The sequence below is a fragment of the Melanaphis sacchari genome, unplaced genomic scaffold, assembly GCF_002803265.2.
Source record: "Melanaphis sacchari strain LSU unplaced genomic scaffold, SCAv2.0 Contig230_pilon_pilon, whole genome shotgun sequence".
NCBI lineage: Eukaryota > Metazoa > Arthropoda > Insecta > Hemiptera > Aphididae > Melanaphis > Melanaphis sacchari.
In genome coordinates, this window is record NW_020271108.1 from 10457 (window position 1) to 26113 (window position 15657).

Below are 15657 nucleotides of genomic sequence, written 5' to 3' on the forward strand. Positions count from 1 at the left end.
AGGTCAAAACTACCCCTTCACAATCGTGAGGGTTCGGTCTAAACTACTAAAAAAATATATACAGGTTTATCAATACAAAATAGGTATGAAAAAAACTTTATTTTGTTTGAAACATAATACGTTGAATTTTAATAAATAATAATTTTATTAACTTTATTTTAAAAAAAACAACATCAATACTTATAATTCTTTTTGAATTTTTAAATATAATAAATAATATTTATTTCAGCTGGTGATAATTCTCAAAACACATTTTACCTTTGGACATCCACAAAAATGTTTTACATTTTGTACACATAACTTTTGACCTACTTGTATAACCTTTGTATCTACAACTTAGGGGAGCTTTAAGGTCCATTGCTCTCGGCTCATGATGATATGCATCGAGTCTTACATCGTCACCTGGTATAGGTGCAGGTGGTTTTATTTTTATCGGTGGTTCTCCATCTTCTTCGGTGTCTTGATATGTAGGTGGTGGCGGTGTTGCCATAGTTAAGCATTCACCAATTTCCAATCTGAACTGTAGCAAATCTTTAATTTTTTTTTTTCGGTATTTTATTAATTTTACAATCTTCTAAATATTCAAACCAACTGTTTGTTACTGATAGGTCAAGTAAGTGTAATATAAATTTAAGTGGCCATTTTCTTGTTTTTAACCAAGTTCTGTAATATTCCATCATTTGATCAAAATGATCAACACCACCCATTTTTTCATTGTATTTTGATATCATATTAGGAATTTGTACGTCAATATACTTTTTTTGTGTTTTATCCCATCTGGATACTGTTGTTGTCGGTAAACCTCCGTAACACAATGATGTCGTAACTACTGACTTGTTGTCTTTCCATTTCAACATAGAAATATTTTTATCATCAGATATAACTTCTTCTAAATCTCCTCTTTTCATTTTAGAATCTGCTTTAAATTGGAATTTCTGTAGACGATTCATTTGTATAGTACTGGTTCCATGAATTTTTAGCTGTACTAATTTTTTCATCAACGGAATAATCATAAAATAATGATCGAAAAATACAGATGAACCATCTGGTATTGTAATAATAAGACGTAAAATTACAGCCGGTCCGAGTCCTAAACTTTTGTCAGAAAAAGGCGTGGTTAGTCTTTGGTAAATTTCATAATCGATAATTAGACCATCAGACGTAGTAATTACAAAATGTTTGAGACCAACTGGTCTAGGTTTACCTTTCACAAACTGTCTTATCTGACAACGTCCAAGAAAAGGTATCATTTGTTCATCAATTGAATAATAAGTTGATGATCGCCTAACAGATAAGCACCTGTTCTATGAGTGGTTGAACTTTCCATAGTTTGTTATTTTTTTTCACTTCATCACTAACCAAATTTGCAAAATGTAGATTGACTCTTAATTGAAAAAACCGATCTCGTGACATTATCGATGCAACAGGATCGTATCGAAACTTAGCACTCCAATACATTCGGAGACGAGGAAATTTAATACAACCAATAATAACGTGAATCCCAAAAAATTGTTTCATTTCAATAGAAGTTGTCTTTAATATTTTACCCGTATTTTCCATGTAATATTGATTAGTGCACAACGCCACTAGTTCATATAATTCTTCGGGAAAATATTTTTTTAAATATTCCATAGGTGTACCCACAGGTAACGTTTTCGGAAATTTTTCGGAGAATATTTTAGATGTAAATGACTGTATGCGCCACTTAACTTTTTCGAAAATCGAACCATTTTCATTACCCTCGTTAACAATATGGTCGACACTTACTTGTCTGCCAGTTTCAAGTTGTTCGTCCTTTACTGCATCTAATTATACTTCAGAATCACTTGACTCACACAAAATATTATTTCCGTGTTGATTAGGTAAAGTAAAGCTTGGATCTGCATCATAATCGTCGTTATCTTCAAATTCTAAGTCAGAATCTTCTAACAAATCTAAAATTTGATCGGCATTCATGGTAGACGCAAATACGTAACAATAGACCGGATACTCACGAACGTAATTATTGTCCGCGCGAATACGGCGACAAAAACAAATATTAAGTAGCCAGTGATGTTAGAAAAAGTTTTGAAATCTTATGATGAATAAAACGAAACGACAAAATAATTAGTATGGCAAATATACACAGAGAAAATAACTCGAATAATATGGATATATTAAATTGATAAAAACCTAAAACTAATAGTACTTGAAGCATGGCTGGGTTTTACCCGATTACTTTTAAAATTAGATAAAACGATAGAACGTAACCTTCACAATCGTGCGAGACCGGTCTGAACAGAGTAGAATAAATATAACAAAAGAAAAAAAAACCATACCCTCACGATCGTGCCTTGTCGGTCTGTAAGGGTTATAGCAAGTATTTTATCATATTATTTATTTTAATATTATTTTACATAGTGTTTATTTTTTATTTTATTTATTTCAACTGTTTCTTATATTTTATACGAGTATGTTTAGTTTCTTTATATAAATTTAAATGTTATATTTATCATTTTAACTCTAATAAATTTCAGTGTTACTTATTAAAGTACGTTTTATATCTTAATTATCTATATGAATAAAAACATAGCGCCGTCCCTGCCTTAATGTTACAGCTAATCGTTCTTCCGTAGTTATTGACTTGCGCATGTTTGTATCCTCTTTTCGGATATCATATTTTATAGCATCGTGCAATTCAAAAATCGAATTCCTCGACATACGAAAATAATTAAAAAACTTTGAAGGGTATTGTAAGAGATCAGGAAATACATTTTGAAAATGTCCTTTTTCATTTCTTTGACTGACAATTGGATGTACCCACAATAGTCTTTGTTTTTTAATTTTTTTGTTTCGTTTTTTAATTATTAAGGCATAAAGCATAATTGCTGTATCTACGTCCATTTAAAAAAATTAACTAATTAAAAAATGTATACGTATTTTAGTATTTAAGTATTTTAAAATCAAGAGCTCGCACCACGAATAGGCGTCTGGAAAATATTTTTATACATTTCAACATAGTGAATCGGACACGAGTGTATGGTAAGGTGTCTCGTGTGAAGCAATGTCTACTTTTTGTGTACGGTGGCAAGATTCTTGTAGCCGGCCACAAACTGTCTCGTCTGAAAGCTCTCTAAGTGTCCTAAAAGTTACCCAGCTAGTCTATAAAAATTGCAATAAGTGCGATTGTAACGACATTGGAAAAAATAGAATTAGAAATAGAATCGCGTATAAATTAGCGTCGTATAACCCATAATATGAGGTAGTCGCGATAACGCACAAGTATCAATTTTATTATTACTTATTTAATTTTGACACGGTACGCAACGGTCGTCGTCGGTACAAAGTACAGACACCGCAGCGACCGGTATTCACTATCACCACCACCAACACGGGTAAAATCACGATATTGTCAACTCTCCCACCAACGCCGTAAAGGCCTAGGTGGGACAGGAAGACAAGTGCTAGACGAGTACCGGTCCCCGCAACGACAAACACTTTATCTTGCACACCCGAAGGTGTTATTTCACCATCGTCGGTCAACCTTTGTTATATGGTTTTTTTTTTCTTAGTGCATTTTATTCATATTGTTTATTATTGTTGAAATTTATATTATTTAAAACTAAATAAAATAACCGACATTATTTATCTTAAACGACAAAACAACGGCTTTATTTTTTGTTTTTTTTTTTTATATTTTGTTCCGCACGAGAAATCACTCAACGAGTAAAACACGACAGTCGCCGAATCCGCGTCAATTTTAACTATATTTATAATATTTGCAGTATGTTCCTACCAAAGTGATGGACAATAATGTTGATAAAGTGTTTTTAAAAGAAGTTATTTCTGTACTCATATGATTTGCACCGGAGTTAGTACTTTCTACTGTATAAAAATGAAACAAGGTAAGAAACTTATATTATTATCAATGTAATTTTACCTTCTACTAGTTAGTAAGGATTATAATTTTTTGCAGAAAACAGAAATAATAAATGTAGGTACTGTAGATGTAGTTTTTAAAGACAGTAGAAACAACCTTGTGAATTTTTTAATATTATAACTTAAAACAATGTATAAAAAATATGTATAGGTAGTGTGTGCAGGGCCGTATTTACGCCTAGGCCCGTGAGGCCCGGGCCTAGGGCGGCAAATTTTGTAAGAAATAAAAAAAAAATTATATGAATATTTTATGCATTTATGTAACTGCGTGTCTGCGTAAATTAATATTATATAATATTTGATATAAGTATTTAAAAAACATAAAAGTAAATCCATGAATTTGACACATTGGTTAATTCTGTGGCCTGCGTCTTAATAAGCTATCGTATTTATCGTAATCGTAATATAAAATCACAGATTTTTATATAGAAGACAGAAATATATATTAGTATATTAGTAGTATAGATATCTGTGTGTAAAATATACGAGTGCATGACACTTAAAATATCAATAACACGAAATCAATTTTCTTGTAATGTGAATTATAAAGATAAGATACCTAGGTATATAATATGAGTTGTTCCTAAAAGTAATTACGATAATAATATTATATATATAGAAATTGACGAGAGATATTGTGTATCCACATCACACACGACCACACTTCATTTCAGTTTATTGTTCGTCATTGTCGGGCAGTGCATATTACGACAACACAATATAATATTTAATAATTAATAATTCACGTATTAAATTTACAGCAATTAACATTTTTTCAACATGAGTGACGGTCGTAAACGTTTTAGTGGTTCAGAGTATAAAAAGCGAGCCAAAGATAAAGAATATAAAGAGATTAAAGTTCTAAATAAAATACCTAAACTAAGTACTTTCTTTAAACCTACTACACCGTCTTCTTTGAATGCACCTGATAATGATCAACAACATGATTTAAAAAACGATTGACGACAAAGAAATGACTAAGTGCGAATCGAATTTTGTAATTAATAACTTAACAACTTCTACTTTAAATGTGGATTCAGATACACTTTATATTGATAATAATGATCCGGCTAAATGGATTATTAATGATGTAACTCGCGATTATGTGGCAAAACACGGAATAAATCAAAATTTAAATGATGATTTTACATGTTCTAAACGTGAGTATCCTGACAAAAATAGATTTTTAAATAAATCATTATTTGTTAGAACACGTATAAATGGTGAAGTACAGTCACGACCATGGTTAGTGTTTTCGAAATCTACTGGTTCAGTGTTTTGTGCACCATGTCGACTCTTTGGAAGTACACATTTATCAACATTAGTAACTATTGGTTTTAATGATTGGAAAAATGCTGTACGAAAATTAAACGAGCACGAAAATTCTATCCCTCATAAAACTTCAACAGTTGCATTAATTGAAAGGGGAAAAACTGCAGGTAAAATAAACCAAGAAATTGTTTTGCAATTAGAACAAGAAACCAATTATTGGCGAAATATTTTAAAAAGAATAGTTGCTACTGTACGTTCTTTAGTAATTCGAGGGTTACCACTGAGAGGCAGTGAAGAAAAATTTGGGTCGTATCATAGTGGTAATTTTATTATGACATTAGAACTTTTAGCAGAATTTGACCCCTTTCTATTAGAACATATTCGCCATTACGGTAAAATCGGTAGTGGTAATACATCGTATCTATCTTCACAGACATACGGAGAGTTTATACAAATTATGGCAGAACAAATTACAAAACAAATAGTTGAAGAAGTCAAAGTTTCAAAGTATTTTTCGATAAGCGTTGATTCGACGCCCGACGTATCCCATGTTGATCAGTTGTCTTTTATCATAAGATACCTTTCAAAAGATGGTACTCCTATAGAACGATTTTTAAAGTTTATTGCCAATACTGGGCATAAATCTGAACAACTTGCTGATGCAGTTTTTGATACACTTAATCAATATAATTTGGATTTTAAAAATTGCCGCGGGCAATCATATGATAATGCCAGTAACATGGCTGGTAAATACACTGGCCTTCAAGCCAGAATTAAAGAAGTCATTCCGCTTGCCATTTATGTTCCTTGCTCAGCACATTCCCTAAACCTTGTGGGGATATCTGCCGTGGATTGCTGTGAAAAATCGACAACATATTTTAGGTATCTACAAGAATTATATAACTTTTTCACAGCATCTACCCATCGTTGGGAAATTTTACTATTTTATTTAAAAAAGGCCAAGTGTGTAAAAAGTTTGTCTCAAACCCGATGGTCAGCAAGATACGAAGCGGGTAAATCTTTATATACTTCTTGGAGTGAAATTAAAAACGCTTTACAGGCTATTATTGACGATGCCAATGAAAAACCTGTAACAAAATTTGACGCTTTGGTTCTTTTGAAACCTTTAAATACTATAGAAATGTGCTTTATGGCTGTTTTTTGGAACGAAGTATTAGAAAGGTTTCATATAGTTAATAAAAAACTTCAATCAGTTAATATTGAATTAGGAATGGTCGTTGAATTATATGGATCTTTAGAGCAGTATATATCTAGAATTAGAAATAATTTTGAAGAATATGAAAGAAAAGCTATACAAATATGCGGTGAAATACAGTATAAAAAAGACAAGCGGAGAACTGTTAAAAGAAAACGTCAATTCGACGAAACAATGAATGAAGTGATAACAGAAACAGGCAAGGAAGATTTCAGAATAAATGTATTCTTCGTTATATTGGATAAATTGAAAGCTGAACTTGTAAGACGTGGCAGTTCGTATAAAGATTTATGTGTCAAGTTTGATTTTCTTACGAATATATGTAGTTTTGACGAGGAAATTATTTTTAAAAAAACTAGGGCACTTATAGAACAATATCCTAATGATATTGAAGAATCATTTACAAATGAATGTCTTCATTTGCGTGATCATCTTTTTTTTAAATCGGACAAAAAAAGAAGCGCTCAAGAACTTTGTCAGATGTTGTATACAGATGAATTAATAGATATTTACCCAAACGTCACAACAGCGTTACGTATGTATTTGTGCACGTTTGCAACAAATTGTACAGCAGAGCGGTCATTTTCAGCATTAAAAAGAGTAAAATCGCATCTTCGTTCAACTTTGGAGTCAGATAGATTAAATGCGACATCAATACTACATATAGAATCTGAGATGCTTCGAAGTATAAATTATGATGATATTATCGACGATTTCGCGACTAAAAAAGTTCGTCGTAAAATGTTATAGATAACATAGGTATAAGATTTAAACATTTACACTGCTATTTAGAATTTAGAATTATTTGTTTTGTTTATAATGACTATTGACCTAATTTATTTAAAATTGAAATAAATTTATTGGAAATAATAACATCATTTTTTTTTTTTCTTGGGATAGGGGCGGCATATTTAAAATGGCCTAGGGCGGCACTTGTTCTAAATCCGGCCCTGAGTGTGTGGTGGTTTAGTGGTGACAATATTGAATATACTTAGGTACTCAAACTGAATTTACAATGAAACAACATTTCTTGTAAAATATGTCTATATTTAAATTTAAATTCTTCGTCTATATTTATATAATAATCTTTAGAAATTGGGTAATAAATCATTAGTTTATGACCTAGTAATGAAAAATTAAATATTGTGTTAAGAGAACGTTTGCACCCGTACGTGTTGTCCCCGTCTTCAACACGTACGATATAGTAAATTTTCGTCCATTAGTTTCAATAGTGTGCTTTTAATTTTGATATTAAAATAAATTGATCTATTATTAAACTTTTAGGTAAGAACATTGTCTATGTTTTCTCATTGGTTTTTTACAACGTTTTAATTTTTAAGTGAATTGAGGATTTTCATATTTTTCATACTCATAACTCACTTAAAAATTAAAATATTGTAACACAGACAATGTTCTTACCAAAAAGTTTGATCAATTTATTTTAATATCAAACTAAAAGCACACAACTGAAACTGGTGAATGAAAAGTACTATATCGTACGTGTGTAAGACGGAGACAACACATGTAGGTGCGACATTCTCTTAACCTAATTATTATTTTAAATTTTTATTTAAATTAAAATAATTTAATTTTAGTACTGTATATATAATTAATTGATACAACTATGGGTTCAATTTGTTTGTTTTATTGTTCAATAGTACATTACCTTTTTGTATTTGTATTTAATATTTTTTAATCTTTATGTTATAATCAGATTCTATAATAGTCAAATTTAATCCATTTAAAATCATTGATTTGAGATCTAAAATCAATTTATTGTTATCATTGGAAATTGGAGTGTTAAATAAATTCAACTGTTTTAACTTTTATAAATGTCATTTATATAAGTAAATTTTTATTTTTTTAAATTATTCAAAATCTATCTAATGTATTTTTTCTGTCATCTAAATGTTTAAACTGTTATAAATAAAATTGAGACAATTAAATTTGGTTTAAAAATTTGCACTATTTGATATTTGATATTTTTTTTTCATTCTCTTGCCTTTTTTTTGATTAGATAATTCTTATATTTACATTTTTGTTCAAGATACATTATTGTAGGAGTATATGTTTGTATTATTGATAGAAGTTTAGACTTAGGTTTTCTTGTTATTTTTCTATTGAATTCTGGAAATATATTTTTACTTGTTGTAGAAGGTAAAATCACATTATTTATTTCTAAGTTGTCTGTAGTTCTAAGACCAGGTTGACAAATGGTAGTATAATCTATTATATTTGGTGTAAGGTTTGAATCATTATTTATATCATTTTTAATAACTAATGGTCTATCAATATTGGGGTATCCGGTGAATTGGTCGCGAACAATTATTGGTCGCCGGTGAATTAATCGCGGGCGAATTGATCGCGAATACAATTGGTCGCCAAGATAATTGATCGCCAAACGAACTTTTTTTAGTTTTTTAAGTATTTTATTATCCTAGGTATATTACCGAATTTTATGTTTATTATTTTAGAATATTTAAGTATTCTTATTGTTTTATTTTTAAATAACGTACAGTTAAATGCTAATTTTAATTAAAAAAAAATAATAAATAGATTATGTATATAGTGGATAATAATAATAACAATTTAATCACGGCCATGTTGATATCACCTTAAAACTAATACAAGTTAATTTGACAATTATATAATAATAAACTTAGGTGACTTCACGGTATTGATAATTTAACAACGAGAAGACGTTGGCTTTCGACGAACAATTTGAGATTATGCCGCCGTGATTAGAAACGATAGAAATAAACTAATAATGCCCATATGGGTATATAATATCAATAATAAATACTTAATAACAATATAATGATATGAACTCAATAATGAAAATTTAAAATAAAATACTTAAAAAACTAAAAAAGTTCGTTTGGCGATCAATTATCACGTTGTAATTTATCAATGTGTCCACAGGTCAGGTTTTGTGACCTCATGCTGAATATATGCACAGCCGACCGGTTTGATAATTTGCGCGGTCGCCCGCCGCCCTGAGCGCCGCACGACGGTGTATGTCGATCGTCAGTGTTGGTGACCGTCGATAAAACACATGAATATTGTTGCTGCACGTATATTATACCTTGTTCCTGGAATTGTGTTCGCGTATATCTGGATCCGGCACCACGTTAGCTTCGATCGATGTGTGATCTCATGTAAGATGTTACTGTGCGGAGCCTTACCAAGATTGTCGGTATGAATGTCGACATCGTCGACTGTTCCCACGCAGCCATTTCATCTCAAATCAAACCATTACCAGTGCAACTCATCGCCATCATAAGCCAGGTCATGTGAAAAGTTATACCATGTATTGTTTTTGACTACTTGTCCATTATAAATCATTATTATTATATTATTCATTGACCTGTAGCGCATAATTATTTATTATTATTATTGCGTAATTGAATTATCGATTATCATACTAGTATTATCAATTATACTATGTCAATTATTGATTATTCTATAGCGCCGAGCGTCGCTATTACTATTATTATATATTCTGATTTATAATTTATTGTTTAAAGTTACTGTCTTTTGCGTTAATTCATTATATTGTACAACGCTACTATTAAGAATTGTTCTGCCGTATTTATTATTTTGAACCCGAAAATATATTATATACAAACGAACACCCCCGCCACGTCGAAGGTTGGGTTCGTTACAATTATCTTGGCGACCAATTGTATTCGCGATCAATTGTTCGCGACCAATTCACCGCGAACCCAATATTGGTATGTAATAAAACGTGAATTGTTGTGTAATTTCTTTTTGTTTTATTAACTTTCAAGGTTAGGTTTTTTACATTATAGATTCATTTACATATATAATATTTAAATTAAGTCCCTTTAGGAACGCACAATAAAAACATCATATACAATTCAATATATTGGGGGTAATAATATTTACCTTACCACAGTATGTACGTACCACTAGATTTACGACGGTAGTACAGAGGTGTTGGGAATGACACTTGTACTAAGTCGACTTATTCCACACAGTATACTACGTTTTAGAAACGTAGACTATGGGAACATCGAATGACTAGTGGCACGTACCTTATACTGGGTAGACTTCTACCTGGGCTGGTATGTGTATTGGTCGGCAGCAGTGGTTCCTCAACGTTGGATGTGGCTCCTTGACTGCGACGACTGTTGACTGGTGGTGAGGCTCCTTGATTCCAATGGCAGCTCCTCTTCACAGCAGTAATAAACCGGTCGCTTTCTGTGGCGTATTCAGGTTTTTGATATGAAAAGTTAGCGGAGCTAACGGCAAAGGTGGACGACCTCTCTCGGCCGCGCCAGGACTGGCACGGAAGAGAGAAATGGAACAGAGACGACGTTGGCCCGCCTCTGAGCGACGAGGCTTTGGTCGGTGGCGCGAATCCATTGGACAAACAGGGGGTAGGACCGCTAGAGGCAGAATTGGCCGTTGGAGCGACGCACGCACTGATCGTCAAACAGCCAGTAAAGCCATCCACGGGCGCGTGGGAGGCGGGGAAGGTAGAGTAGGATGTTCGTGCACAACGTGCAGATACAGGGTGAGTGAGTGGGGAAGGGTGACGTCCATTCACCCTGAGCCCGGGTGGTCACCAGGAAAGTACGTCAAACACTTTTCATCTAGGCTACGGACCGAGGAATTAAAGATGGGTGCTGATATGGACTGTGATTGCGGGAGTGTGGGGTGGGAAGCCCCAGGCAATGAGATGATATGGAGCCTAAAACGGTATCGTATGGATAGGAACCACAGGTGTAAGTGTTGCACACTACCCAAGGGGTTGTTGGAAGATGGGTTACACATACTTGGCCGCCTTCAACCGGGCGGGGTCGCGGGTACCATCCTCTCTCAGTACCACTACCTACGAGATAAGAAACCGAGGGCGTGTCAACACGGGGTAATGGCCATGTGCAAAATAATGACTGGGTTAATGAAGATGGGAGGCCCCTTCATCCACCCACACTGGAGGCAGTTGTGCTACTGGGAGTTACAGTATGGTTACGTGTCGTACAAGGACATTGAGAATATGAGACCAGAGGTGGAGGAGTTGCTATGTGATAAGAATTACCTAGGGGGACCACTAGGCGAGGATGCTTACATGGACGAACTGTATGTTGCGACCCAACAGTTCATGTCACAGCATTGGAAGACCCCGCTTAGGGTATTGTCAGTCCAGGACTGGGTTAGGAACGGAAAGTGAATGGATGGATGGAAGGGAAGAGCGGGGACGGGGACACTACTGTCATTGAGATAGATGGTAAGCCAGCACGCAGTAGGAGGATGAAGACGGTGGAAGGGACGGTGTCATCAGACCGAGCCATAGTACAAGAATTGACCACCCCCCCACCGTGAGGTCATGATAGTAATGCAAAAGGCGGAGAGTGGGAAGATTCGCCCGGTGGTAAAGACAGGGAACAAGGTTAATAGGAAGATGAATTACCTATCACACGTATTGGAGGCCAGCTTCTCAGGGAGTATGGCGTCCACCCTGTTTGATGGTTCCGCCGGTAACGAGGATATCGATATGAACCTCATACAAGCGGTGAGAGACGACAGTACGTAGAAGTTGCCGCTAGATCAAGGTAACTTCGATAAGCGTCAAACCAGAGTGTCTGTCGCTGTGGTTCTGGAGGCAGTGTGGGATCATATACTACCTAATGTGCAGTCACAGCCTGATATAGAGAAAGTGTGGGAGGCATTGTGGGACTCGCTGTTCGATAAGGGAGCAACAGTGTCAGCTGAGTCCCTGGTTGCAGAGTGGAATAACGGCCTACCATCAGGGTGGCGATGGACTGCTGTACTGGACACTATCATAAATATCGCTAGCTTCAATGTCATCAGAGATATAGCGCAGGCCCGGTTACGTAAGCCGATCGACATAGCGAACTTGTACGCCCAAGGCGATGATGTCATTCTCACGACGAGGTCCATAGACGGAGCAGCATGTATAATGGACACATATGAAAAATTAGGGTACGAGGTCCATCCATTAAAGACATTTATATCATGTAACAGAGCGGAGTTCCTGAGGAGGAGTTATGAAGTGGGCGGGGTGATAGGGTACATAGCTAGGTCTACAGTAGGGATACGGTTTAGAAACCCCGCACAGGAGGAGCCGATAGCGAGGGCGGAACGCGCATACGCTGAGATGTGCCAATGGAACCTAGTTGCACTGCGTGGTGCCAACCCCACGCAGGCAGTGGCATGCTTCCTGGAGAGTTGTGAGCACCAGCACCTAAATACTGACGACGTTATCAACTACATGCTAACAATCTTGAATGTGGGGTGGTAACACTGGTGTCGACCAAGGCAGTGTGATAACCAAGCCGGGGAGGTCAGTGATGTTGTGACGCCCGACGAGTTATGGTGTTGTTGTCGTTACTCTATTCAATTGTTTGTCATATTTTGTAATTTGTTGTCGCTATGTTGTAATATATTGAGTCATAGTTCAATTTGGTTAGCATTATTCCTACTGATCCCACATTTTGGGGGCCTGTCCGAGATCGTAATCGAAAATTGTTATTCCAAATTGTGTAGCCGGTGCGTAGAGACTTATACTGACTGTCTTGTTCGCGAGTTGTCGTTCGTTTTGCGTAATAGTGCGTGGTTCGAAATTCGCCGCTTACCCGTGTCTTTAACTGTCATACGACGTACACGGTACGCCTTTGTTATTTCGCGCTCGAAAACGTGGTGCGTTGTAGGTTGTTATATATCGCCATTTACATAACCTCAAATTTCCGCTTATCAGCAACAAAGTTCATTGTATCGGTACCGTGGTTATTATCTAACCTACAGAGGTATTCGTATCAGTCGATGTGATTGCGCGAATTGTTGTGAGCTATTATCATTGATAAAGCACGAACCGTGATTACGGCTAATTGTTATTGGCGTGTTGTGTGATTGTGAGAGTTGAGTGCGCATAAATGCCTCCTCGTAAACGGAAGTCAGCGGCTAGGAAGCGGTCGCCGAGCGTCAGTAGCGTTCACGTAGAGACTGAAGCTACAAGTAGCAATACAATGAAATTCGGTGATGTCCAAGACGCGTTGTCACCCTTCACGGGCGATGGCCATTGTTCGGTAGTGAAGTGGCTCAATGACTTCGAGGAAATGGCGTTGTTATGCGCTTGGTCAGACCTACACAAGTTTGTTTACTGCAAACGCTTGCTTTTAGGAACGGCGCAGGCTTTTGTCAGGTCGGAAGATGGTTTGACCTCATGGACAGTACTACGCGCTCGATTGCTTGCTGAGTTCCGGAGTCGGCTAACAACCGCAGATGTTCACCGATTGCTCTCCACTGACGTGAAGCAGCGAAATGAGACGTTGTTGCAATACTTGTATCGCAAGCGTGAATTGGCAATGCAAGGAGATGTATCCGATGACTCGCTGATCGACTATGTCATTTGTGGGATTCCAGATGCGGTTGTTAATAAAAGTATACTGTATGGTACAACGTCCATCCCTGGATTCAAAGTGAAGTTGGAGTTCTATGATAGGATGTGCGGAAGACGGAACGATGAATCCAGGAATGCACCTCCCACACCCGCGCATAATGGACCGGTAGAAATAAGGTGCTACAGTTGTGGTGGTCGAGGACACCAGTCGCGGGAGTGTCCCGATGCGGGTAAAGGGCCCAAATGTTTTGCCTGTCGAGAGTATGGGCACAAATCGTTTGCTTGTCCAACTAAGTCCAACAACCAGCATGCAGGTGCGCCTGGCCGCTCCGGTGGACCGGGTAATGTTTACCAGGTCAACGCCCTCAATACTGATGGTAGAATCGTAAAACCCGTGTACGAGTATATCCTAGGCCAGGAGGCGTTGGCCCTGGTTGACACTGGATGCGATATGCATTTGTGCCGTGAGTCGTTTCTGACAAGGTTGGGTGGCGTCCACAGCATCTCCAGTCGTAACCAGTTGAAAGGACCAGCCGACGCGTGTTTTTACACATATCGTCGTTTCGAATGTGAGCTAGCCGTGGATGGGGAGAGCTACCATGTTGATGTGCACTCTGTACCCGATGGTGCCATAGGGTATGACGTCATTCTAGGTCGGCCATTATTCCAGACTAACGCTGTGCTAAGGGTAAGCCCGCAGTCTGTGACTATTACGCATGTCGATACCGCCCAGCAGTTAATGAACGTCAACACTAGCGTCAACGAATTGGATGTAGGCGTGAGAGCCCAATCGGTCGTGGTGCAGGTGCAGGAATTGATCGATACCTACTGTCCAGTTCAAGGTGTTACGGCACCAATAAAAACGGTCATTGTCCTGTCTGATGAGACTCCAGTGTTCCAGCGACCTAGGAGGTTGGCGCCACGAGAGAAGATGGCGGTAGATAAGCAGATCCAAGAATGGTTGTCCGGAGGTATCATTCAGCCCAGTTGCTCAGAGTACGCCAGTCCCGTCGTGCTGGTGAAGAAAAAAGATGACACACTTCGACTCTGTATTGACTTCCGCGAGCTAAATAAGAAAATTATAAGGGACCGTTACTCGCTGCCGTTAATTGACGACCAGATCGACCGGCTACGAGGCGCAGTGGTTTTTTTCGACACTAGATTTGCGGAACGGATTTTTCCATGTTCCAGTAGATGAAGCTGGTGTGAAGTATACGTCGTTCGTTGTACCTAACGGTCAGTACGAGTTCTTACGCACACCGTTTGGACTATGTATATCACCTAACCTAACCCATGTTTCAGAGATATGTAAATTTCATTTTCCGTGACCTCATTCGACTTAGCCACCTGCTAGCTTACATGGACGACCTGATTGTCGTAGCAGCAAATGATGAGGAAGGCCTGGTGCGATTAAGGACTGTGTTACATGTTGCAGCCGAAAATGGACTAGATATTAAATGGTCTAAATGCCAATTTTTAAAGGACTCCATAGACTACTTGGGCTACCGTATCCGGCACAATGAGGTGAGTCCATCAGAAACAAAGACAATCGCAGTGCAGAAGTTCCCGCTACCAAGAACCGCCAAAGCCGTACAGAGCTTTTTAGGTCTTACCGGATACTTCCGCAGGTTCATACGTGGGTATTCGCAAATTGCACTACCACTGAGCAATTTGCTGAAGCAAGGAGTGCTGTTTCTTATGGGACCACCTCAGAAAGCAGCGGTGGACAGTTTAAAACTATGTCTCTCAGCAGCGCCAGTACCTAAGATTTACAACCCCGAAGCTGTCCGCACCGAATTGCATACAGATGCCAGCCAGTTCGATTTTGGAGCTGTGTTGCTGCAGTCTGACGATAGTGATGATG

The 15657-nt window shown here is 37.0% G+C and overlaps 2 protein-coding genes across 2 annotated transcripts; one reads left to right on the forward strand and one right to left on the reverse strand.

Annotated features, from left to right (window-relative positions):
• Positions 1-220: 220 nt before the first annotated feature.
• Positions 221-1956, reverse strand: LOC112594511 (piggyBac transposable element-derived protein 3-like). The gene is made up of 3 exons (XM_025339316.1): positions 1816-1956; positions 593-1223; positions 221-531 (listed from the first exon to the last, which is right to left on the reverse strand). Exons 1-3 carry the CDS (start codon positions 1954-1956, stop codon positions 221-223), a joined length of 1083 nt encoding a protein of 360 aa, XP_025195101.1.
• Positions 1957-4891: 2935 nt separating this feature from the next.
• On the forward strand, positions 4892-7156 carry LOC112594512 (zinc finger MYM-type protein 1-like). The gene has a single exon (XM_025339317.1). The coding sequence runs from the start codon at positions 4892-4894 to the stop codon at positions 7154-7156; it is 2265 nt and encodes a 754-aa protein (XP_025195102.1).
• The last annotated feature ends 8501 nt before the right edge of the window (positions 7157-15657 follow it).

Bases quoted from the DNA above. Each gene is read 5' to 3' on its own strand.
- LOC112594511 (XM_025339316.1), bottom strand. From the start codon at position 1,956: ATGAATGCCGATCAAATTTTAGATTTGTTAGAAGATTCTGACTTAGAA. The intron at 1,224-1,815 runs GTATAATTAGAT...GGACGTTGTCAG, and splicing joins GTGAGTCAAGTGATTCTGAA to ATAAGACAGTTTGTGAAAGG. The intron at 532-592 runs GTTGGTTTGAAT...AAAAAATTAAAG, and splicing joins TGACCTATCAGTAACAAACA to ATTTGCTACAGTTCAGATTG.
- LOC112594512 (XM_025339317.1), top strand. From the start codon at position 4,892: ATGACTAAGTGCGAATCGAATTTTGTAATTAATAACTTAACAACTTCT.